The sequence below is a fragment of the Zootoca vivipara genome, chromosome 5, assembly GCF_963506605.1.
Source record: "Zootoca vivipara chromosome 5, rZooViv1.1, whole genome shotgun sequence".
In the NCBI taxonomy this organism is placed as follows: Eukaryota; Metazoa; Chordata; class Lepidosauria; order Squamata; family Lacertidae; genus Zootoca; species Zootoca vivipara.
This window is the reverse complement of record NC_083280.1, coordinates 24,883,597-24,907,544: the sequence shown is the minus strand read 5'-3', so window position 1 is coordinate 24,907,544 and position 23,948 is coordinate 24,883,597. Positions and strand designations below refer to the sequence as shown.

At 43.7% G+C, this 23,948-nt stretch overlaps 1 protein-coding gene across 1 annotated transcript; it reads left to right on the top strand.

Moving 5' to 3' along the window:
* The first annotated feature begins 2,260 nt into the window (after nt 1–2,260).
* On the top strand, nt 2,261–14,393 carry LOC118093695 (mast cell carboxypeptidase A-like). The gene is made up of 11 exons (XM_035133276.2): nt 2,261–2,331; nt 2,614–2,689; nt 6,016–6,140; nt 7,090–7,186; nt 7,824–7,925; nt 8,463–8,564; nt 10,131–10,241; nt 11,716–11,806; nt 12,152–12,354; nt 13,037–13,121; nt 14,206–14,393. The coding sequence occupies exons 1-11, from the start codon at nt 2,261–2,263 to the stop codon at nt 14,391–14,393; spliced, it is 1,251 nt and encodes a 416-aa protein (XP_034989167.2).
* Nucleotides 14,394–23,948: the final 9,555 nt, after the last annotated feature.

Here is a 23,948-nt window from a genome sequence, read left to right as displayed (position 1 = left end):
CCTGGGATCTATTAGATCCTGAGCCAGCCCCATGGCTGTCTCATGACTGCATTCAGGCCATTTAGGGGCAGTTCTTACTTTAAAAAACACACAATTCATTTAAATACAGTGCTTTAGAACTACAGGTGGGTGCACCATCACCCCCAAAAAGTAGAAAATGCATAATCAAAAGAGCATTTTTTTTAAAAAAAAAACAATCTAGGGTTGCTACTTTCTGGCTTTCCTTTGATTTTTTTCCGAATTAGTCCTACAGTACATGCCATATTGGGGATGCAGGTGGCGCTGTGGGTTAAACCACAGAGCCTAGGACTTGCTGATCAGAAGGTCGGCGGTTCGAATCCCTGCGACGGGGTGAGCTCCCGTTGCTCGGTCCCAGCTCCTGCCAACCTAGCAGTTCGAAAGCACGTCAAAGTGCAAGTAGATAAATAGGTACCACTCCTGTGGGAAGGTAAACGGCATTTCCGTGTGCTGCTCTGGTTTGCCAGAAGCGGCTTTGTCATGCTGGCCACATGACCTGGAAGCTGTACGCTGACTCCCTCGGCCAATAACGCAAGATGAGCGCCGCAACCCCAGAGTCGGTCACGACTGGACCTAATGGTCAGGGGTCCCTTTACCTTTACTTTTACATGCCATATATCTGGGTTTTCCCAGACACTTTGCCAATTCAGTGAAAACCCACCCAGACCCCATTTTGCTGAGCGATTCCCAGATGTATGGCAGCCTTAAAAAATCATAAATTTGCTAATGTGTATATAAAGATGCACATTTAGAAATAAATATTATCCTTTATATAGAAATAGTGAGGGAGGTTGTAAGCAGGTGCCCTGTATGCCTGTTCAGCGTGCTATCCAAGTGTTAACCAGACTTGGACCAGGCAGCCTTTCAAATAGAAGACACCCCCCCTTTAAAGTAGGGCAAGGGGCCACATGAACAAAGGTGGAGCCCTTTGAAGGGGAAAGTTGTAATAGATGAAAGAAGGGTAGTTTCTGCAGTAACCACAAACCGTTTGGAGAAAGTGTCGGTTAGAAAGTATATTGATAAGCAGCTGATAACAACAGCAAAAAAAACGCCCCCAAAGGAACAGATATTGAGATATTTGACTCTGTGGACGATAAAGGAAATGACTAAAGATAAAACCTAATCTTGAATGTACCTAAACTGAAAAGATCACCATAGGATCAAACTGCTTGACATGCCTGGAGGCTGCCTCCCAATGAACAAAAGGCAAAACAGCAAAGAAGAATTGCTGGCTTTAGGGCTTGTGTCCTGAAAAATTGCATTCCTGAGGAAGGTACCATTAAAATCCAAAGCGAATGCGGGGCCCAAGGGTTATCATGGGAAGCAGGAAAGAGGCAATGAAATAGGAACACAGGGATTCATGAGGACTTGGCACCAGGGGTGTGGGCAAGCAAAGGATGGCTTCTCACATGCATTTGACAAAGTTTAAAGCATAAAACCAGGCATGGGATATATCCTCCGGGAAGACAAGCATGCTTTTCCATCCATCCCCTCCAATGCTCAGAGATGGAAGTGCAGAAAAGCCACCTGCCAAGCTGCAGTTGGTGGAACCTAGGTTGACCCAGGGAATGTTGGTCTGAGAAGTGGCCCTCAGATCAAGGCCAGAGGGCAGAGAAGGGGGCTGTGCACACTAGTGCTGCCTGTCAGCTTCCTCTCTTTCATGTCAAACTTTCCCTTGTAGTACTCAGCATTATTTGGCTCCGCTTGTCATTGGCTATGATTCCACCTACTGTTGGTCTCCCAGCCTTCCATCCTTCCAGTCTCAATGGATACCAGCTACCACTGAATAAAACCCTCTTTCTGGTTGCCATCCAGGAGATAGACCTGAATGGCTGCCCAGGTTGATGTAAGTGTAGGCGTTCCTTAGTGTACAGAGTGAGAAGACTCTCAAATGTCAGTAGGGCTTCTCCTGAATATCATAAACCCATATCAAGGCCAATGGAATTAAAATATACCCCTGAATTGCACAATAGGCTTTTTTTCCTCATTCAAATTATTTACAGAAACATCACAGTTGGATGTATGGTATGGTATCTCATGTTGATCACAGAGGTTTCTGGGAGGGTCACTCCCCCAATGAATTTGAAGGCACTAACAGGAGATGTACTTGCATTAACTACAAACACAGGCATAACAACAGAAACCTCATATCATCCCATGAATGCCCCTGAGGAAGTCAGCTGATCTCACCAAGCAAAGGAGTAAATATGACAGGCATTGATTGCTGCAGAGGAAAGGAAACATGAAGTCCCTGTTGGCTTTTGGCTTGATTACCGCTGCTTTTGCTATCACTTGTCCTCGGCGTTTTGACAGGTATTTATCATTTATTTATATCGTTCAATTTATAAACGGCTTGATTGCAAAAAGCAAAAAAAAAAAAAACCAACAACCTCTAAGTGGTGTACAAAAACATAAAATAAAATAATGACATCATTTAAAAAAAACCAACTATTTGAAACTTTCAAGAAATAAAATCAATCAGAATCTAAAACCAGATTAGAAGACATGTCAACATTCTACATGTCTGGACGAAAGCAGAACTTCTTTCAATTAATCCTGACATGCTACTCACTCCTTGACTTTTATATCCTGCAGTGCAAAGGTGTTCCGTGTGAAGCCTCAGAATGAAAAGCAAGTGAGCTTCTTGAAATCCTTGGCAAGCAAAATACCGGTCAGATATTTTTACAGCTTGGATCCCGCCCCCGCCCCCCATCCACCACCCTTTGTGTTTAGTGTTGGATTCTTGAATATCCTGTAAGAATCAGCAAGGCTCTGTTGTTGTTGTAGTTGTTGTTGTTGTTGTTGTTGTTGTTAAGAAAAAGAAAATCAACCTTGGGCGGTATTCAAATAATGCTTCCCTTCAGTTCACAGATTTCGACTTGTGCAATGGGATTCTCTTCCCCCCTCTGCTCTTCCTGCACGTGCCCCATGCGCTCCCCAAATCTATTCCAGTTGCTGAAGAAGCAAAGTCTGTGGCTTAGCTATGCACTGTGTGGTACTTCCTGTTGTTGGTCGTAAATCTCCTACCATCCAGCTTCATTAGATGACTCCAGATTCTGGTATTATGAGACAGGGAGAAGCTATTCTCCCTATACACTTAATTTTGGTGCTAAATGCCCAAAAGGCAGTGGAAATGGTAATCGATTTTAGAAGGCACTCTTCCATCTTGCCGCCACTTTCCATCCTTGGTAACATGGTTGTAGTAGTAGAGTCCTTTAAGTTTCTGGGCTCTATAATTTCTCATAACTTAAATTGGTCAGGCAACATCAATAATATTATTAAAAAGGCCCACCAGAGGTTGTATTTCTTGCGACAACAAAGAAAATTTAAATTGCCCCAAGAAGTGTTGATCCAATTTTACAGAGGTATTGTTGAAACTGTTCTCTGTAATTCTATTACTGCCTGGTATGGCACAGCCTCCAAGCTGGATAAGAAAAGGCTCCATCAGTAAGAACTGCAGGAAGGGTAACTGGTGTTAGTTTGCCCTCAATAGAGACACTTTATGCTGTCCGAGCAGAGGGAATTGTTGCGGACCCTTTGCATCCTGGTCATCATCTGTTTGATTTACTTCCATCTGGACGTCACTACAGGCCTCTATACACAAAAACGGCTAGGCACAGGAACAGTTTTTTTCCTTGTGCATCAAACTGTTAAACTCGTAGTTGGGTAGTGGAAGGGGGGGCCAGTTGTGGGGTGGGGTTCCTTTGCTGTACTGTTGTATTGTATTGTCATGTGAGTGGAACAGTGTTTGTATGAGGTACGTTTTTTACATTGCAATGTAGTCGAAGCAAAATTCCAAGTATCCTTGGTACTTGGCCAATAAATTATTCCTATTCCTATTCCTATTCCTTCCTATTTTACACACCCCTTGTTCAACTTTTTGCAAGCCCCAAACCTTGTAGTCTTTCTTGAGAATTGCTCCGGCCCTCTTGATCATTTTGGTTGCTCTTCTTTGCACCTTTTACGAAGAGTCGGACACGACTAAACGACTAAACAACAACAACAACAAAGTCTCTAGGGTTGCACCAGGGAGACATCTGTCTGGCTGTGTCTGTGAAGAAGACAAGAGAGGCCACCAAACACTCACATGACGTAGCATGAATTCCTCAAAAGGCCTGTGCTTTAGGGATGGGGGAGCAATTCAGTTCAGTTTGCATTTTAACGTGAACAAAACAATACGCGGAACCGAAACCTGGGTATCCTTTGAAATTTGCATGTCTCTCAGTTTTGCAATGCTGTTCACCAATAAAAACTCTGTACTAAATATATTAAAGAAAGTGTGCATATATATGCATCTATTGGTGAAAATAACATGCAAAAATGGATTATGTTAGGCAAGAATTGTATAGAAAAAAACTGTATATTACAAGAAATTCAGGCCCAAATGGTGATGATTTGTTTTTGTGTTTGTTTTTTTAAAAAAAAAATTGCAAAAATGTGGCAAAATGCATTTAATATTGAAAAATTAGAAATCGAGAGAGCCCGAAACTGACAGACTCATCCCTACTGTACATAGAGCTCTCTCCATGTACACCTGCATGATCCTAGGATCCTGATCAAACTTTCAGGATCCTGCAAAAGCTACAGCCCTCAGACATGTGAACAAAGCTTACACTTCTACATAGATAGGGAACTACCATCAGCCAAGTATGTGGAAAACAGTAGAGTAGTGGAACCTCACACCTGCTCCTGCTCAAATATACACACGTGCACATTTGGGTGCAGACACTGAAAACAAGTGACTACGGATCTGGTTCTCTTCTCTTCATTCCTCTTGAAAGGGTAAAGAGGAATGTTGTCAATCTCCAAAAAAAAAAGGCATTAATTTACTGCAAAGGCCTTAACACACCATTTCGAAGGCATTATCTTTTCATACAAAAATTTCTCAAAACAGATTCAGAGCCCAGCATATCTCCGTGGAGACCACAGAAGAGAAATGGCCCACGCTTGCAAAGCCATTCAACACATATAGTGGTAAAATAGCTGTTTGTTGACTTTAGGCCAATTTGCTGCACTCGTCTTCCCTCTGGCCAAAGTGCTTTGCTAGACAAATGTAAACATGTCTTAAAAGCCTTGACATTTTAATAGACTTTCTTCAAAAATGTTGTATGATTTCAGTGTTTTTTTGTTCCCTTGCAACTCAAGGCCTTTAAACATGCTTTGCCAGTTGTGAACCAAATAAGAACAAAAAACACCCAAAATAAAATAAAATACCAAAATAAAAACTTAGTTGGTCTTTAAGGTGCTACTGAAGGAATTTTTTTATTTTGCTTCGACTCAGACCAACACGGCTACCTACCTGTAACCCAAAATATAATCACCCTAGTCTAGTGATGTGAGGTGAGAATATTCTCTGGTAGAAAATTCTCCGGAGAATATTCTCCACAAACTATAAATTCTATGTCATCTACACAGCTGCTTCAAATGTACACACCTCATTAATCGAGAATATTCTCCAAAAGATTATTCTGGAGAATTCAACATCACTACCCTAGTCTAACCTCACCACTAGGTGACATTTCCCTCCATCCCTTCCCTACCAAAGGATTGTTTTGAGGCAGGGCTCAGCCCTAGCACACCGGTTTTCAATACTAGTTTTTCATTCCAAGAAAACACAGGCTGGTATATAAATCTATTTTGATGGGTCTTCCTTGTAAATGCAAAACAAATATTTTCGCTGCAGCCTGTGATTTTTCCAGACACTGACCATTGAACTCCAGCTTCAGGAGGGACCACTATCCAAACCCTTTGGATGGACCCAGGAAGAGCAGGTATTCCTGCAACAGTAACAGTAATCCAAATTAGAAATTTTAAAGTTATTCTAGAATTTGGCTGCAAATAAAAGATTTCTGATCTTTCAGAGGTCCATCAAACAAGCTTAATATGGCCAGTTTTTAAGATGCTGGAGCATTTTACTTTGTAAAGCTAGAGATTTCTTCAAAAACTACATCCCATGTTGACTTCCGTCTTGACCCCGTGACATTTCTTCCTGTGCAGATCGACTTTTGGTACCCAGACTCGGCATCGCATATAGTCAACCAGATGGAAGTGAATTTTCTTGTCCGTGCTGAACAGTCCAATACTGTCAAGACTCTCCTGGAGCTGAACGGCCTACATTATGAGTAGGTGATGCTTAAATATTTGTCACATCCGGTTGCTAGCCACTTGGAAAACTGTGTAGAATCTAGCAGGGTCTTCTTATGTTCTTAAGAGCCAATGGGGTATCTATGGCACAAATATCAATCAATCAAAGTCAATAGTAGTTTTATCCATGCAGTGATAATGGCAGGATTATCTGTGTCCATATCCACACTGCACACATAAACTGGTTTAATGGTCATTCTCAGGGGATTCTTGACACCCCAGGTACTGGGGAATCTTCACCAAGTCACAATTCCCAGGTTTTTTCGGTCAATTAAAGTGGCATTTAAGTTATATAAGTATGCAGTTGTCCTAATATGCCCTTGGATTTCTCATTTCTGAGTAGAATTTGACCTGCAGGTGATGCAACACATTTTTCTTCTTCTTCCTTAATTAGTTAACGAATCATAGCCCCAAGGCAGCAGATGTTCTTAGTTTTGTTCGGCTGTTAGAAAAGCTTCATTGCTGCTTGTATCAGATAAACCAGGCATGTCCAACTTTAAAGAGACTGAGATCTACTCCCACTATTAAAAACTGGCAGTGATCTACCAAAGTTGTTCAGCTTTTTTAGGAAGTCAAAATTGTGAAGCTTTTTTTTTAAGGAAATCAAAGTTCAAAGTTGTTGTTGAGCTTTGGGGGGGGGCAGTGATCTACCACAGCACCTCGCGATCTACCAGTAGATTGTGATCTACCTGTTGGACATCACTGGGATATACCATGTGTTCCCTGAATCATATTGGATGAACCATGTGCTTTAACAGACCTGGTCCAGCTAAAGTCAGTTGTGACTAAAAGGACACTGAAGCCAACGTAGAAAGTTTGTCACACATCATTCTCAATGGAATGGGACCAGTGTATAAAACTTACATATTGAATTGATCCTGTGCATGGCAGTACATGATTTTGCTTGTGGCATTTTGTATCATGCAGGATTTTATTTCAAAACCTGCAAGAAGAGATTGACAAGCAACTTGAAAGGAATTCTCCCGACAACTACAGCTACACGAAATATAATGAATGGCACAAGGTACAGGATACATTTGAGGACCTCAAAGGGAAGTATTCTCAGTTGTCAGAAGTAGCACTGGTTTTACTCAGATAGGACTGGGGACACAGCTACATTAGTAAACAAAAAAACAAAAAATCCCAGTGCTTTGAATGCATTATAAATGTGCAACATCAGATGGTGCTGGAGAGCAAAAAAAATTCTTTGCTATTTTACATAGCGCTTCCCCCCTTTTGTTATAATGATTTAATTTCTGACTTATTTATAGCATTTTTTTCTGTATGTAGCTGCACCCCTGTGCTGTACTTGGATAATGTATTAGCATCATCATCATCATTATTCCATGTATATCCTGCTATTCATCAAGTGATCTCAAGGCAGGTTACATAAAAAACAGTAATAAAAACCACACTGTATATCAAATACAAAATATAAAACAACAACTAAAAATTAACAGAGCATTGATGAACAAGCAATTTGTAAAGGACCTGGGGTTTGGACACCCTTGTGCTGGAAAGGATGAGACCACCGCTACTGTCCGTCCATATTTTAATCATCTGGTGTTACAAACTTCAGTTCCAATTAAGGAGGAATTATCTGTGCATCACTAGCATTTAATCTGCTGCTAGCAAAACAATTTATGTTTTATTTTATTCAGATTTCTGCTTGGACTGTCAGAATTGCAAAAAAGAAGCCAAAGTTGATTTCCCGCTTTCAGATTGGAAAAACTTTTGAGAACCGGCCCATGTACATCCTTCAGGTACGAAGCTCTTTCCAGAGCAATATCAAAGAATGGGAAAGATACTCAAGAGCAGGGGTGGGGAATCTTCAGCCCCCCAAGTGTTTCTGGACTACATCTCCTATCCACCCCAGCCAGCATGGTGAATAGTCAAGGCTGATGGGACTTGTAGTCCAACAACATCTGGAGGGACAAAGGTTCCCCAACCTTCCTCCAGGATAGCCTATTGCTTTAATGAGAAAAACAAAACAACTTGCATCCAAATCCTATGCAAGTCTACCCATCATAGGTTTTACAGGGCTCAGCTGGGCTTATTTTTTTGAAGAGGAAATGTTCGTAAGATTGTATCCCTGGAAGCTATAAAGGTTTGCTACACAAGTGCAGCATTGTTTAAAAGCGAAAATCCATTTCGGAAAGGTTCTTAGAAAGGAACTGACACATCTGCATAGTTTTACACACACACACACACACACACACACACACACACACACACACACACACACCATGTACTAGCAGCTTACAAATTGTTTCTAACCAAAGAAAATGTTTCAAAAGCAGGTTGGGAAACAAAGCAGCAGCGAAAAGGCCATCTTCATGGACTGTGGAATTCATGCAAGAGAGTGGATTTCACCTGCATTTTGCCAGTGGTTTGTGAAAGAGGTTAGTTAACAATCAATCCTATTTGAGGGCCTTCTCGGTGGTGGCGCCTGCCCTGTGGAACGCCCTCCCAGCAGATGTCAAAGAGGAAAACAACTACCAGACTTTTAGAAGACATCTGAAGGCAGCCCTGTTCAGGGAGGCTTTTAATGTTTAATAGATTACTGTTGTCTTTGTCCATGGAGTTTTCTTGGCAGGGATACTGGAGTGGCTTGCCAGTTCCTTCTCCAGGTGGATCACGTTTAGTCAAAACTCTCCACTATGACCTGTCCATCTTGGGTGGCCCTGCATGGCATAGCTCATAGCTTCTCTGAGTTATTCAAGCCCCTTCGCCACGACAAGGCATTGATCCATGAAGGAGCTATGGTCCATGGGGTCACGAAGAGTCGGACACGACTAAACGACTAAACAACAACAACAGATTACCGTGTTTTATTTTTCTGTTGGAAGCCGCCCAGAGTGGCTGGGGAAACCCAGCCAGATGGGCGGGGTATAAATAATATATTATTATTATTATTATTATTATTATTATTATTATTATTATCATTATTATTATATTTACCTGCAATGTCTTAGCGGCTGAACCTCAGAAAGTCTCCTTTACTATGCAGCACCTCCCAACAGCGATAATCAATTCCAGCCTTATCAATTTCACAGCGGGGGACACAGAAGGGGGGAAATCAAAGGCCCCTTTCTGCCAGCAAACAAATTGTGAATGTGCTCTAGTCTGATTTAACAAAACATGGCATAGGCCACTTCCAGACTGTCACTATTTTGCAGGTGAGATTCAGTCACATGCAGTGGTACCTTGGTTTACAACCATAATCCGTTCCGGAGGTCCATTTGTAAACCAAAACAGGTTGTAATCCAAGGCGCACTTTTGCCAATGGGGCCTCCAAAAGAATTTGTTCGTAATTTTAAAAAAGGGGGGGTTGTAATCCAAAAAGTTTGCAAACTGGGACATGCACTTCGGGGTTTGACATCTTTGTAATCCAAAACGTATGCAAACCTGACTGTTTGTAAACCAAGGTACTACTGTATCAGCAAATTTAGGCTGTGCAATTAAAGTGGACTTGGCATGCTTGTGCAACAAGCCTCGGACCCCTGCAAAATCAGACTTTTTATAGTAAGCATAACGATGGGAAGACTGCATTGCAAAGTGTGGGAGAACTATTGCTAAAAGTTATTGTTTTGCAAAGCAAGTGGAATGAAGACCCAATAAATAGCAAATATTGCATATTCTTTCCAGATCTTTGTGCAAACAAACCAAGTTGAATGCTCAATAAACAGGTGATCTGGAAACAACCATAGATATGAAGTTAACACTTTGCTTTGGGGACTGTTCTAGAAAAGTGATCCGCGATGATTAGGATGTAGATAAGATTCTGCAGAGAATCTGTTGTAATACAGTACAATGAGCTGCAATGACAGTCCTATGCACACTTATCTGGGAGTTAGGCCCACTGTGGAGTGAGACTTACTCCTGAGTAAGTTCACATAGAATTGCATTGTAATTTGCTTTTAATCCTTGAGTCAAACTGACTTCTGAGCCTTTGAATGTATCACCAGGCCATCAGGACTTACGGAAAGGACAAGGCTATGACAAATCTGCTGGACAACATGAAGTTCTACATCCTTCCCGTACTCAACATAGATGGCTATATCTGGAGCTGGACTTCGGTACTGTACACATCTTCCTGCTTGCAAAAGCTACTTTTAGCAACTTAAATCTTCATCTGTGATTTTAAAAGGGCAAAACTCTGGACTGATGTACAACGAAACTAGGATATTTGTGTGCTCTTATGGGTTGGTACAGTGAAGACGGTTTGAGGAGGGCCAACAAGATATAATGAAGTCCATACCTGCTCAAGAGCAACTGTCCTCATTCTGGCCTCATGTGCACTAATCTAGACATTCAAAGCAATATCAAACCACCTTGAACTGTCATGATTTGGCCCCAAAGAATCAACGGAACTGTAGTTTGTTAAGGGGGCTGAGAGTTGTCAGGAGACCCTGATTTCCCTCACTGAGTTGCAATTCTTAGAGGGCTCTGGTAAGAAACAGGATTGTTATACCACCTTGGGGGGGGGGTGTTCTAACAACTCCCAGCACCCAAACTATAGTTCTCATAATTCTGTATAGTGTAGATGGGCCCCCTAAGGGCACAAAGATCTGTAGCTCCTTTTCAAGGTCAGTTTACTGCTCATGAGGTCCAGCTGGAGATTTTGAGCAAATCAGGAAGCCAGACAGACAACCAGCAACCAGAACATAGAAGTACTAAGGGTTAAACAGGGAACTGGCCTGCCTCCGTCCTCCACTCTGCTTCAGATATTATGAATTCCATACAGAGATCAGCCAAACCTGGGTCTGTTTCTCTGCATTTACCTCCGTTGACTCCATTTACCATGCACCAACCAGACTCTGATAGGTTGCTTCTTCCTAGCATTTGCATCTCATTTGCTTGATGATGTTTGATCGTTGCATGAAATGATGCACACCTCATCCTCATGCTGTGGCTTAAAGGGTAAAGGTAAAGAGACCCCGACCATTAGGTCCAGTCACGGACGACTCTGGGGTTGTGGTGCTCATCTCGCTTTACTGGCCAAGGGAGCTGGCGTTTGTCGGCAGACAGTTTTTCCTGGTCATGTGGCCAGCATGACTAAGCCGCTTCTGGAGAACCAGAGCAGCGCACGGAAACACCATTTACCTTCCCGCCAGAGCGGTACCTATTTATCTACTTGCACTTCGTGCTTTCAAGCTGCTAGGTTGGCAGGAGCAGGGACTGAGCAATGGGGATTCGAACCGCCAACCTTCTGATTGGCAGGCCCTAGGCTCTGTGGTTTAACCCACAGCGCCACCTGTGTTCCTACCTACACTAAAATGCCTTCTTTGTAGGAAATTCATAACAATTGGACCAGCACTTGCTCACATGAGGAGCCTGAGAGATGGAATTTACAGTGAGAGGATCATAATGTCATAATTCATTTCGTGTGTTATTTTTAATTGCACTGTCTTCCTAGTTTTAAATATGAAAGTCTTCATTTTAACCATGGTGGCTTTGTGCTCAAAATCAATTTAATCCATTGATCATTTGTTAAGGGGTTGGGGGGATCCATATATCGGTCTGAAGTCCCTCAATTGTTTTGTCAACCAGGATCGCTGTTGGAGAAAGAATCGCTCTAATGTAACCAGCAATAAATGTATTGGTGTTGACCTCAACAGAAATTTTGATGCTGCATGGGGCAGTAAGTATTCTTTCTTTTTAAAACACACACACACACACATTTACAACTAAAGCTTTGAAATTTTTTGAATATAACTCTGAAGCCACACTTCCTCCCCTCTCACTTTAATATTTTGGTTTCCAAGACATCTTGGCATTGGCAAAGGGGGGTGTATTTTGTACAGCAAATATAAATTAACATGACATCCTTCTTAGCTTTGTTAAATTAGTTTTGTTAAACCAAATAAACATGCTACATCAATTCTTCATCCATTTCGGACTGGAGGAAAATTTTCAATTCAAACATTTTCAGGAAAACCTATATTTAGCTGGTTGAAACTACGGTAAGTGTTCTTTTCACCAACAGCTGTGGATGCTTCCAAAGATCCATGTACTGAAAATTTTTGTGGACCGTCAGCAGAGTCGGAACCGGAAACAAAAGCAGTTGCCGCATTCATCCGCAGCCATCTTTCTTCAATCAAAGCCTATCTGTCGATTCATTCCTACTCTCAGATGATATTGTTCCCTTATGGCTATACTTTTAACAAGACACCCAACCATGACGAACTGGTAATATCTTCTCTAACCTGGCACTCTCCAGAAGTTTTGGACAGCCTTAGTATGACTCAGTTGATGGGAATTATAGTTCAAAAATATCTAAAAGGCACCAGGCTGGGGTGGGGGTGGGGAATCCATATTAGAGCAATACCTGCATTAGGTCAACCAAATATGTCACAAAATAATGTTCAAGCTTCTGAGATCTCCGCAACTATTTATTTAGATTGTAACCGAAGCAAGTTGGGGGTGGGAGGAAGGAGGAAACGTCTGAATATGGTTCAGTTAGGTATTCTGCATCTTTTGGATTGAACCTAAGGCTGTTGGGGGGAGAGAACATGCAATGGTTGACCCTCCCATGTTCCATCTTGAGACTATGGCAATGTTAAGATTACCATTTAACTCTGGGTCTGGTGTGCTCCCACAGCTGGTGTTTGAAGCTGCGTGCACATGACATTAGCCCCACAGTTCATATATCTGTAGTTTCTTGAGAAATACTGCTGTTTGATGTGCATTCCATCAAACCGGCTTCCATCAGATTTGAAGAGATAAACCACATTCACTTTGCAGTTATATGGGTTCATATGGGACAAATAAGAAAACATCAGCAATTTCTGCCCCCATTTCCATTTTTTGTCAGAATATTCATCCACCACAAATGGCTTGTTTGGTTTTGTGTTTGTCTGTTTAAAACCAGAATGAACTCGCAAGAAAAGCTTCCCAAGCTATAGCCAGCCTGTATGGTAAACAATACAAGTATGGGACATCAGCTCTGACAATCTGTAAGTATTTGAAATGCATTCATGAAGATGTCCCTGGATCTCTCTGTAAACATAACACATTTGGAATCCTTGTGTTTAGGACTGCAAAGGTTTCCTTCACTACACATGTGAAAGAAAAATAGAAACAGTGGCGTGCAGATGTAGTGTTGGAAAAAGTGCCACCTACAGAATTTCTTCCTGTCATGCACCATAGGAGCCCCACCACTACACTAACAACATCAGTGTAGAAAAGGCATCCACCTATCAGTTCAGTTCTGAGCTTCTCTGTTCCTAATAAGATCCTGGCTAAACCAGCTTGGATGAGATAGCTGGACAGTGTTCTCGAAGCTACGAACATGAGTTTGACCAAACTGCGGGAGGCAGTGCAAGACAGGAGTGCCTGGCGTGCTATGGTCCATGGGGGTCACGAAGAGTCGGACACGACTAAACGACTAAACAACAACAAACCAGCTTGGGAGGGGGGGGGGGTTCTGTTATACTGAAATTTTGCTCCTCACAAATAAATAAGTTCCCCTGATCCCGGGCAGCCAAGGAGGGGAGGCCTAGAAGCCCTTTTAGACTGTGTGGAGAAAGGATGTGTATAAATGGAGTATTCTAAGCTCTACCCCTGACTGACACGTTGGGTTATGAAGTAGAGGTGGAATAGAAAATCAATTCCATTTGCATTTTAATGTGAAACTACCGAATTCACTATCCTTCACAATTTGCACTTTTGCAGATTTTGCAAGACAGTTCTTCAACCAAGTAATGTTTACCCCCCCAAAAAAAGAGGTGTCTATGAAGGCAAAGTGTGCATAAAATTGCAATACTTGTGGAAATAGCATACAAAAATGTGCAATATAAAGGCTTTATGTGTTGCAGTCATCAAGTGTTGAGCATGCATGTGTGAATGGACCTTTGGTCAAGGCTTAATTTGATTCTGTGCTCACCAGAGGTCATCCTCTAAACCTATTTTGAATGCCTTTGAGAAGTCCTAAGAAACAAGATGAAATAATAAGCAACAATAACATTTTCCTCTATTTTCTTCTTGCCGTGTTCTCTGTAGCAGGTTAGCAGCAATTAATTTTGTTGTCTTGTTTTGCAGACCCTTCCTCTGGTTGTTCTGATGACTGGGCTTACAATCAGGGTATCAAATATTCCTTCACCTTAGAACTTCGTGATAAGGGCAAATATGGGTTCTTCCTTCCTGAATCTGAGATCAAGCCAACTTGCCAAGAGATTATGCTGGCAGTCAAGTTGATGGCCAGTCATATCCTCAGCCGGACAATGTAATGAGGACTACTGCTTTATGGTGTATTGCAGAGCTTTGGAAAGTAATAAATCAGCATGTTTACAGACAAAAGGATTCAGGGTGTCATTATTAGCCTTGAATAGGAGACCAGGGATCCCTGGGCTGGGGACAGCAAAATATCTAACTAAGCCTCTTCCAGGTTCAAGCATAGCTGCAGCTTCTTAGAAACCCACTAGTAAATCCCACAAACAGCCTTCCACTCATGTTTCTGAGACAGTGAAAATGTGTAGTGTCATCTACCTTCAGAGTCACATTAGAAAGATTCCTCTATAAATACAAATGTTTGCTTGCAGAAGAGCTATCACTTGATGGTAAAGCAATTGTTTTGCATGCAGAAGGTACCCGGTTCATTCCTTGGTATCTCCAGGCAGGAGAGACTCCCTGCCTGAAATCCTGGACAGATACGGTAGATAAATGCCACCCTGCCATAAACATGGAGTCCTAACCTTAGGGATCCATGCATGAATTGAAAACTAGGATCACTGATATATATGTTTCCTGTCTATGAGTTTGCTCCCTTAGTGTCTCAAATGGCATGCAGGTAATCTCAGACCCATTGAGTTAGACTTGCCATACATTAGGAAAATTCCTGACACTGGTTTTCGGAAACAGCAGCTTAAAATCACTATTTGGGTTTAAAAAAAAAACTCAACAACTTTGCGGGTGCTGCAAGTTAAGATTCCTTTGACTGGAATCTCACCAAACTATTGTATCACAGAATCTTGTAAAGATGAATAAGACTTTAGGATTTATCAATTTTCATTGCATGAAAATTATATTAGAGGTCTATTGAAATCCTGCTTTTTAATTTTTTATTCACATTTTTTTAAAAAATGAATAGTATAATTGGGGGGGAAAACCTTGTACTTCCAAACATTCAGTCCATCAATAATTTAACTCTTCTCTTCTCCAAACTATTTAGCCCTTCCTCAAAGAACTAGAGCTGCCTCTTAAATATCCTTCCACCCTCCAAGTATCTCAATCCCATGGAAGACAAAGTCTTGATTTATCAAAGTTCTCAGTCAGAATGCTAGCATTTCACATTAAACCAGCAGAGGGCATTAACACACCAGAGTGATGCTCTGACTAGGAACAAATATCTTGGGGGAATGCATTAATCGCATGGCAAGCTGCCTATGGCTATGAATCAGGATATGCACAGAATGGCTCTTTCAGAAAGTGTGGATTTCTTTAAATGTGAGCTGCATCACATTCATCGAGAGAGAGAGAGAGAGAGAGAGAGAGAGAGAGAGAGAGAGAGAGAGATCCTTTCTTTTTCTGAAAAAGACAGAGGAAAGACTTTCAAACCTCAATACACTCCACTGTTGTAAGCAAGTTTTCTCTGGGTCCAGGTCTGATACTAGAAGTGAGACAGGCAGGGTGGGGTGCAGAGTCTATTCTGATACATTCAACAGTTACTTGCAACTTAAGAATTTGCATCAGGCACTTCTTAGACTATAATACCATTCCCATCCAATGAAGCGATAACGCAGTTCAACAAGGTGAGACTGGTACCCAGGAGTTATTTACAACACTGCAGAGTAGACCTACAAGAGAAAAAGCACTCCACTATATTATTAATCTAGGGACGCGGGTGGCACTGTGGTCTAAACCACAGATCCTAGGGCTTGCCGATCAGAAGGTCGGCGGTTCAAATCCCCACCACGGGGTGAGATCCCATTGTTCTGTCCCAGCTCCTAGCAGTTTGAAAGCCTGTCAAAGTGCAAGTAGATAAATAGGTACCGCTCTGGCGGGAAGGTTTCTGTGTGCTGCTCTGGTTCGCCAGAAGCAGCTTAGTCATGCTGGCCACATGACCTGGAAGGTGTCTGCGGACAAACACCAGCTCCCTCGGCTTATAGAGCGAGATGAGTGCCGCAACTCCAGAGTCATCCGCAACTGGACCTAAGGGTCAGGGGTCCCTTTACCCCTTTACCTATATTATCAATAAGCTACAGCCCATCCTGGACAATGGTATATTACTCCCCTCTCATAGGCTTTGAGCAACAGCTCAGTAGCAACAGCAGGTTACCCAACAGTGGCACAAAGGCAGACTCTTTCTGCAGCAAACCCAGATGCCAACTATTTTCCCATATCTACTAGGCAACACTATTAGAGGAACTAGTAATGTCAGCCCCAACACCAAGGATTCCTTCACCAGCTCATCTTCCACTATCTGTGAGATGTATTATCATCCACCAGCCATGCCCTTCCACATTATACATAGGACAAACAGGTCAGTCTCCACACAAAAGATTAAACACACTACCAGTGTGGTGTAGTGGTTAAGAGCAGTAGACTCGTAATCTGGTGAACTGGGTTCATGTCTCCACTCCTCCACATGCAGCTGCTGGGTGACCTTGGGCTAGTCACACTTCTCTGAAGCCTCTCAGCCTCACTCACCTCATAGAGTGTTTGTTGTGGGGGAGGAAGGGAAAGGAGATTGTTAGCCACCTTGAGACTCCTTTGGGTAGTGATAAAGTGGGAAACTCCACCTTCTCCTCCTCCTCCTCCTCCTCCTCCTCCTCTTCTTCTTATCTGACCTCAGAAAGGGAGATATTCAGAAATCAATGGGATAACATTTCAGCCTCTGAAGACACTCTACTGCTGATCTTATGGTGGCCATTCTTGAACAAGGAAACTTCAAAGGGAGACTCCAGCTTGAAATGACTCAGTAATAAGGTATAAAGTTCAGGTCTATCATCTGTGACCTCAATCATGATAAGATCCTTTTATCTCACTGCATATAGACTCCCAATGCCTGGGTGTTTGTGATACTACTTTTGGTATGTGAATGCCGCTAAAAAAAAATATTTTTTTTACATGTACAGTAGTTAACCTTTAACATAATTATCACAGTCAGGATTATTTATTTATCTATTTATCTATCTACCTATCTATCTATCTATCATCTATCTATCTATCTATCTATCATCTCTATTCCCCTGTGACCTCACTGCTTTTAATCTTGCCCCCACTACCATACAACCATGTGATATTGCAACTTTGGGTAACCATGCATATGATGAAATGAGCTCTTGTCCATGAAAGCCATACCATAATAAAAAAAAAATCGAGGTGCCACAAGTCTCTAATTTTTGCAGCAACAAACAAACATGAATATCCCCTGGAAAATCTTTATTTTGCTATATTTTATAAAGCTCTTACCCAAGGATGAGGAATCTATGGCACTCCATGTGTTGCTGGATTCCAGCTACCATAATTCTGGACTCTTAACCCCACTGGCTAGGGTAGATGGAAGTCCAACAGCATCTAGGGCTACAGATTCCCCACCCTTGCTTTAACTATTTCTGAGAGTATGGGCACTTCCACACTGTCAGGTGTGATGCAATCCCATCCCAGCGAATTGACACTGTGCTAATATACTGACTTGGGAGGTCATGCACAGCAACCCAAAAGATCTGACTTTTTGAATTAAGTGATGGCGAAATGCACAGAAAACTCTAGGATAACACTTGCTTGGACACAATGTTGTCTAGCCTCCCCTAAAAACAAATCAGGATGAATGCTGAATAAACAAGTCATATTGAACCACACCATGTCTCTGAATCCCTTTCTGCTGTGTCGAGGGATCAATTTATGTGGCAAAGCACACTTCCACAAACTACTCTCTAAGGAAATTATTGCGTGGCTTCTGAGAATACAGAGGTTGTCCATTCCTGCTCTAAAGGATGGTAATTCCTCTTCAGACTTCTGACAAAACTATCTGTTCCAAACTATATTGTATAAACTGCTGGACTAAGTCCAGTTCCCATCAGTAGATGCAAGGAATGGATGCCACTTAGCATATAGCCTGATGGTCTGTCTCCAGAATGACTGAACAGCTTTCTCCAACAATTGCATGACTCCAGAATTGTGGCTACCAGGAGACAAGACTCCTGAAAGCTCGCAGATACTTAAAAGCAAAACAACTTTGCACAGCATTGCCATAAATTTCAGCAACTTTGTGGAGATCAATGGAAGTGTCTTCCATAATAATGGATCCATATTAATTTGGGGTTTATCTAAGGTGTGTGCGATATTGTTCAAGGGGTGGTGGCCACAACTACAGGAGCATTCACACATTCTCGTACTTCAGCATACATGATCCCTCAGCCTGGATTTAAATTTTGAGCCATGGCTGCTTCCCAGAAGCTTCTGCCAATGTCAGGGGAATGCAGAGTATCCTTTTTCTTGTTTTATTCAGGCAGATCACTTACAAAGCTGAAAAAATAGTTTCAGTATCTAAGATGTGTATGAGCTTAAGCCCTGGAATCAATTTTACGGGTCTAAAACTGCACCATAGAATCTGGGTCCTCCTTTTCTGTGGTTATCTTTCCCCCCACTGTGTGTTCAGGTTGGCTAGATGAGATTGCCATTTGAAGCTGCAGCTCCACACAGACAGACAGACAGACAGACAGACAGACAGACAGACACACGCACCCCTGTGCTTGTAACTAATGTAGAAGTTTAGCTAGTGAAGCTTTTCCCATAAAAAATAAAGCATTTGCAAAACTTCCATCTGCTAGATTTTGACCTGCAATGCAGCCATGCAGTCCACAACAGCCCACATTTTGCTGTCTCTGCACCCAATTACAAACCTAAAGTAACCTCCCAAGGTATTCTTGGTGGCTGCTGCTCAGCTATTGAAATCTCTTTGGAGACTTTTCAGGTAAAAACATATGGCTTCTCACAGGGCCTTTTTCAGCTGGAACTCACCAGAACTCAGTTCCGGCACCTCTCAGGTGGGCACCGTTGCCATTATAAGTGAACAAGGCAGGCATTCATGGTGAATTTTGGCATCTCTTTTTCTAGAAAAATAGCAGTGGCTTCTCACGGCCAGAGCTAAACTCGTATTAGAAAACAACTTAATCTTTGTTAAATTTTAGACTGCCCCTCATCCCACTTACCTGGGTGTAAACCATAAGAGGTTTGTTGTTGTTGTTTAGTCGTTTAGTCGTGTCCGACTCTTCGTGACCCCATGGACCATAGCACGCCAGGCACTCCTGTCTTGCACTGCCTCCCGCAGTTTGGTCAAACTCATGTTCGTAGCTTCGAGAACACTGTCCAACCATCTTGTCCTCTGTCGTCCCCTTCTCCTAGTGCCCTCAATCTTTCCCAACATCAGGGTCTTTTCCAAGGATTCTTCTCTTCTCATGAGGTGGCCAAAGTATTGGAGCCTCAGCTTCACGATCTGTCCTTCCAGGGAGCACTCAGGGCTGATTTCCTTCAGAATGGATAGGTTTGATCTTCTTGCAGTCCATGGGACTCTCAAGAGTCTCCTCCAGCACCACAATTCAAAAGCATCAATTCTTCAGCGATCAGCCTTCTTTATGGTCCAGCTCTCACTTCCATACATCACTACTGGGAAAACCATAGCTTTAACTATACGGACCTTTGTCGGCAAGGTGATGTCTCTGCTTTTTAAGATGCTGTCTAGGTTTGTCATTGCTTTTCTCCCGAGAAGCAGGCGTCTTTTAATTTCGTGACTGCTGTCACCATCTGCAGTGATCAAGGAGCCCAAGAAAGTAAAATCTCTCACTGCCTCCATTTCTTCCCCTTCTATTTGCCAGGAGGTGATGGGACCAGTGGCCATGATCTTGGTTTTTTTGATGTTGAGCTTCAGACCATATTTTGTGCTCTCCTCTTTCACCCTCATTAAAAGGTTCTTTAATTCCTCCTCACTTTCTGCCATCAAGGTTGTGTCATCTGCATATCTGAGGTTGTTGATATTTCTTCCGGCAATCTTAATTCCGGCTTGGGATTCATCTAGTCCAGCTTTTCGCATGATGAATTCTGCATATAAGTTAAATAAGCAGGGAGACAATATACAACCTTGTCGTACTCCTTTCCCAATTTTGAACCACTCAGTTGTTCCATATCCAGTTCTAACTGTAGCTTCTTGTCCCACATAGAGATTTCTCAGGAGACAGATGAGGTGATCAGGCACTCCCATTTCTTTAAGAACTTGCCATAGTTTGCTGTGGTCGACACAGTCAAAGGCTTTTGCATAGTCAATGAAGCAGAAGTAGACGTTTTTCTGGAACTCTCTAGCTTTCTCCATAATCCAGCGCATATTTGCTATTTGGTCTCTGGTTCCTCTGCCCTTTCGAAATCCAGCTTGCACTTCTGGGAGTTCTCGGTCCACATACTGCCTAAGCCTGCCTTGTAGAATTTTAAGCATAACCTTGCTAGCGTGTGAAATGAGCACAATTGTGCGGTAGTTGGAGCATTCTTTGGCACTGCCCTTCTTTGGAATTGGGATGTAGACTGATCTTCTCCAATCCTCTGGCCATTGCTGAGTTTTCCAAACCTGCTGGCATATTGGGTGTAGTACCTTAACAGCATCATCTTTTAAAATTTTAAATAGTTCAGCTGGAATATCATCACTTCTACTGGCCTTGTTATTAGCAGTGCTTTCTAAGGCCCATTTGACTTCATTCTCCAAGATGTCTGGCTCAAGGTCAGCAACCACACTACCTGGGGTGTACGAAACCTCCATATCTTTCTGGTATAATTCCTCTGTGTATTCTTGCCACCTCTTCTTGATGTCTTCTGCTTCTGTTAGGTCCTTACCACTTTTGTCCTTTATTATGGTAATCTTTGTATGAAATGTTCCTTTCATATTTCCAATTTTCTTGAACAGATCTCTGGTTTTCCCCATTCTATTGTTTTCCTCTATTTCTTTGCATTGCTCATTTAAGAAGACCCTCTTGTCTCTCCTTGCTGTTTTTTGGAAATCTGCATTCAGTTTCCTGTATCTTTCCCTATCTCCCTTGCATTTTGCTTGCCTCCTCTCCTCTGCTATTTGTAAGGCCTCGTTGGACAGCCATTTTGCTTTCTTGCATTTCCTTTTCCTTGGGATGGTTTTCGTTGCTGCCTCCTGTATAATGTTACGAGCCTCCATCCATAGTTCTTCAGGCACTCTGTCCACCAAATCTAAATCCTTAAACCTGTTCCTCACTTCCACCGTGTATTCATAAGGGATTTGATTTAGATTGTATCTTACTGGCCCAGTGGTTTTTCCTACTTTCTTCAGTTTAAGCTGGAATTTTGCTATAAGAAGCTGATGATCTGAGTTACAGTCAGCTCCAGGTCTTGTTTTTGCTGACTGTATAGAGCTTCTCCATCTTGGCTGCAGAGAATATAATCAATCTGATTTCGATGCTGCCCATTTGGTGATATCCATGTGTACAGTCGTCTCTTGTGTTGTTGGAAAAGAGTGTTTGTGATGACCAGCTTGTTCTCTTGACAGAACTCTATTAGCCTTTGCCCTGCTTCATTTTGAACTCCAAGGCCAAACTTGCCAGTTGTTCCTTTTATCTCTTGATTCCCTACTTTAGCATTCCAATCCCCTGTAATGAGAAGAACATCCTTCTTTGGTGTCATTTCTGCACGGGTGTCGGTGGTGACTGAAAGCCTAAAAACTCCGTGCTGTCCGAGCCGGTTGGTGTGAACACCTCCCCCCAGTCCCCTTGGCCCCCTCCTTCCTCCTGGGAAGAGGGAAAGCCCAAAAAGTCCGTGGCCTCAGAGCTGGTGGGGGTGAAAATCTGCTGCCAGTCCACCTCTTCTCCTGACTGAGTGGACCTCGGAGATGCCCATATCTCCTCCTCCGTGTCCTCAAACTCTGCTTCCCATCTCCATGGTGAACTGCTTTCCCCCTCCTGTGCTTCCTCCTCCTCCTCCCCCTCCCTTTCCATGTGCCAGGGCTTGGGCCTGTGTGGGAAGAGGGCGTGGAATTCTTCCACTAAGAATTCCTCCTGTATCTGGGTGGCTGGGACCCATTCATTCTGGGACGGCGGGGCATCCTCCCATGCCATGAGGTACTCCAGGCCCCCCACCCCCCTTCGTGAATCAAGGATGGCCGTTGCTTCATTGAGTGGCTCCCTTCCTCCACTCTCCCCCCCCCTCCCTCGGGGGTCTGTGCGCTGCCTCGGAACCTGCTACTTTCCCTGTACGGAGACAGCAGCGATCTATGAAACACTGGGTGCACCCTCATGTCCTCTGGCAGTGCCAGCCTGAATGCCACCGGGTTCACCTGCTGCGTGACCGTGAAGGGGCCCAACCTTCTGGGTGCCAGCTTCTTGCACCTCCCTCTGGTGGGAAGGCCCTCCGAGGACAACCAAACTTTGTCCCCCACCCTGATGACCTCCCCCGGTCGCCTGTGGCGATCTGCCCCCTTCTTGTACGCTTCCTTGGCCCTCTCCAAGTGTTCTCTGAGCTGCTGGTGCACCGTCTCCAGTTCCTCTGCCCAATCCTCTGCCTGTGGGCCCTCCTCCTCCTCCTCCCCCTCCCTCTCCGGGAAAGATCTGAGGTCGCGCCCGTAGTTGGCCTTAAAGGGCGACACCCCTGTGGAGACGTGCACCGCATTGTTGTAGGCAAATTCTGCCAGTGGCAGGCGATCCACCCAGTCCGTCTGCCTCTGGCTGACGTAGCATCTCAGGTACTGCTGTGGAATGGCGTTGACCCTCTCCGCCTGTCCATTGGTCTGCGGGTGCCGAGCCGTCGACAAGCTGACCTCCACCTGCAGGAGGTTCATGAGCCGCCTCCAGAACCTGGAAACAAATTGGCGTCCTCGATCCGAAATAACTCTTAAAGGTAATCCATGCAGTCTGAATACATGGTCAACAAACAGTTTGGCTGTCTCTTCTGCAGAGACCGCCCTGGCACACGGTATAAAATGGCACATTTTGGACATGAGGTCCACCACCACCAACACTGCGGTCTTGCCCCTGGACGACGGCAGGTCTGTGATGAAGTCCATGGACACTACTTCCCACGGCCTGTGCGGTGTGGCTAATGCTCCAGCAACCCTGCTGATTGTGCTCTGACCACCTTTGCTCGCTGGCAGGTGTCACAGCCCCTTACATAGTCCCGAACATCTTCCCGCACCCCTGGCCACCAGAAGTGTCTCATGACTAGGTGAGTGGTTTTGTCCCTTCCAAAATGACCCGCCGTCGGGTTGTCGTGCATCTGCTTGAGGACCTTCCCTCTGAGCTGGTTGGTGGGCAGGTACAGGGCTCCCCTGTAAAAAAGCAACCCCCTCCTTTCCTCAAAGTCTTTTGCCTGCTCCCTCCCCCCTCGCAGCTCTCTGAAGATGCGGGTGGCAAACCCATCTGCTGCCGTCAGTGCTGTGAGTTCTGCCTCGCTCACCACTGCTGCTCCGCAGGACCATGCTGATGGGGGGGGAAATGTGTCGGGGTGCTGGTGGCAACTCCTCCTCCATGTACTCTGGCTTGCGGGAGAGGGCATCCGCCCTGACATTCTGCTCTCCCGGTATGTAGTGGATGGAGAAGTTGAAGTGCGAGAAGAACTCTGCCCACCGTATCTGCCGCTGGTTGAGCACCCTGGCCGTTCTCCAGAACTCCAGGTTCTTGTGGTCCGTGCACACCTGAATGGGGTGCTTGGCGCCCACTAGGAAGTGTCTCCAGTGCTGGAACGCAGCGTGGATCGCGAGAAGCTCCTTATCAAACACCGTGTAGTTGCGCTCTGGTTGGGTCAGCTTTCTGGAGAAGAAGGCACAGGGTCTCCACTCTCTG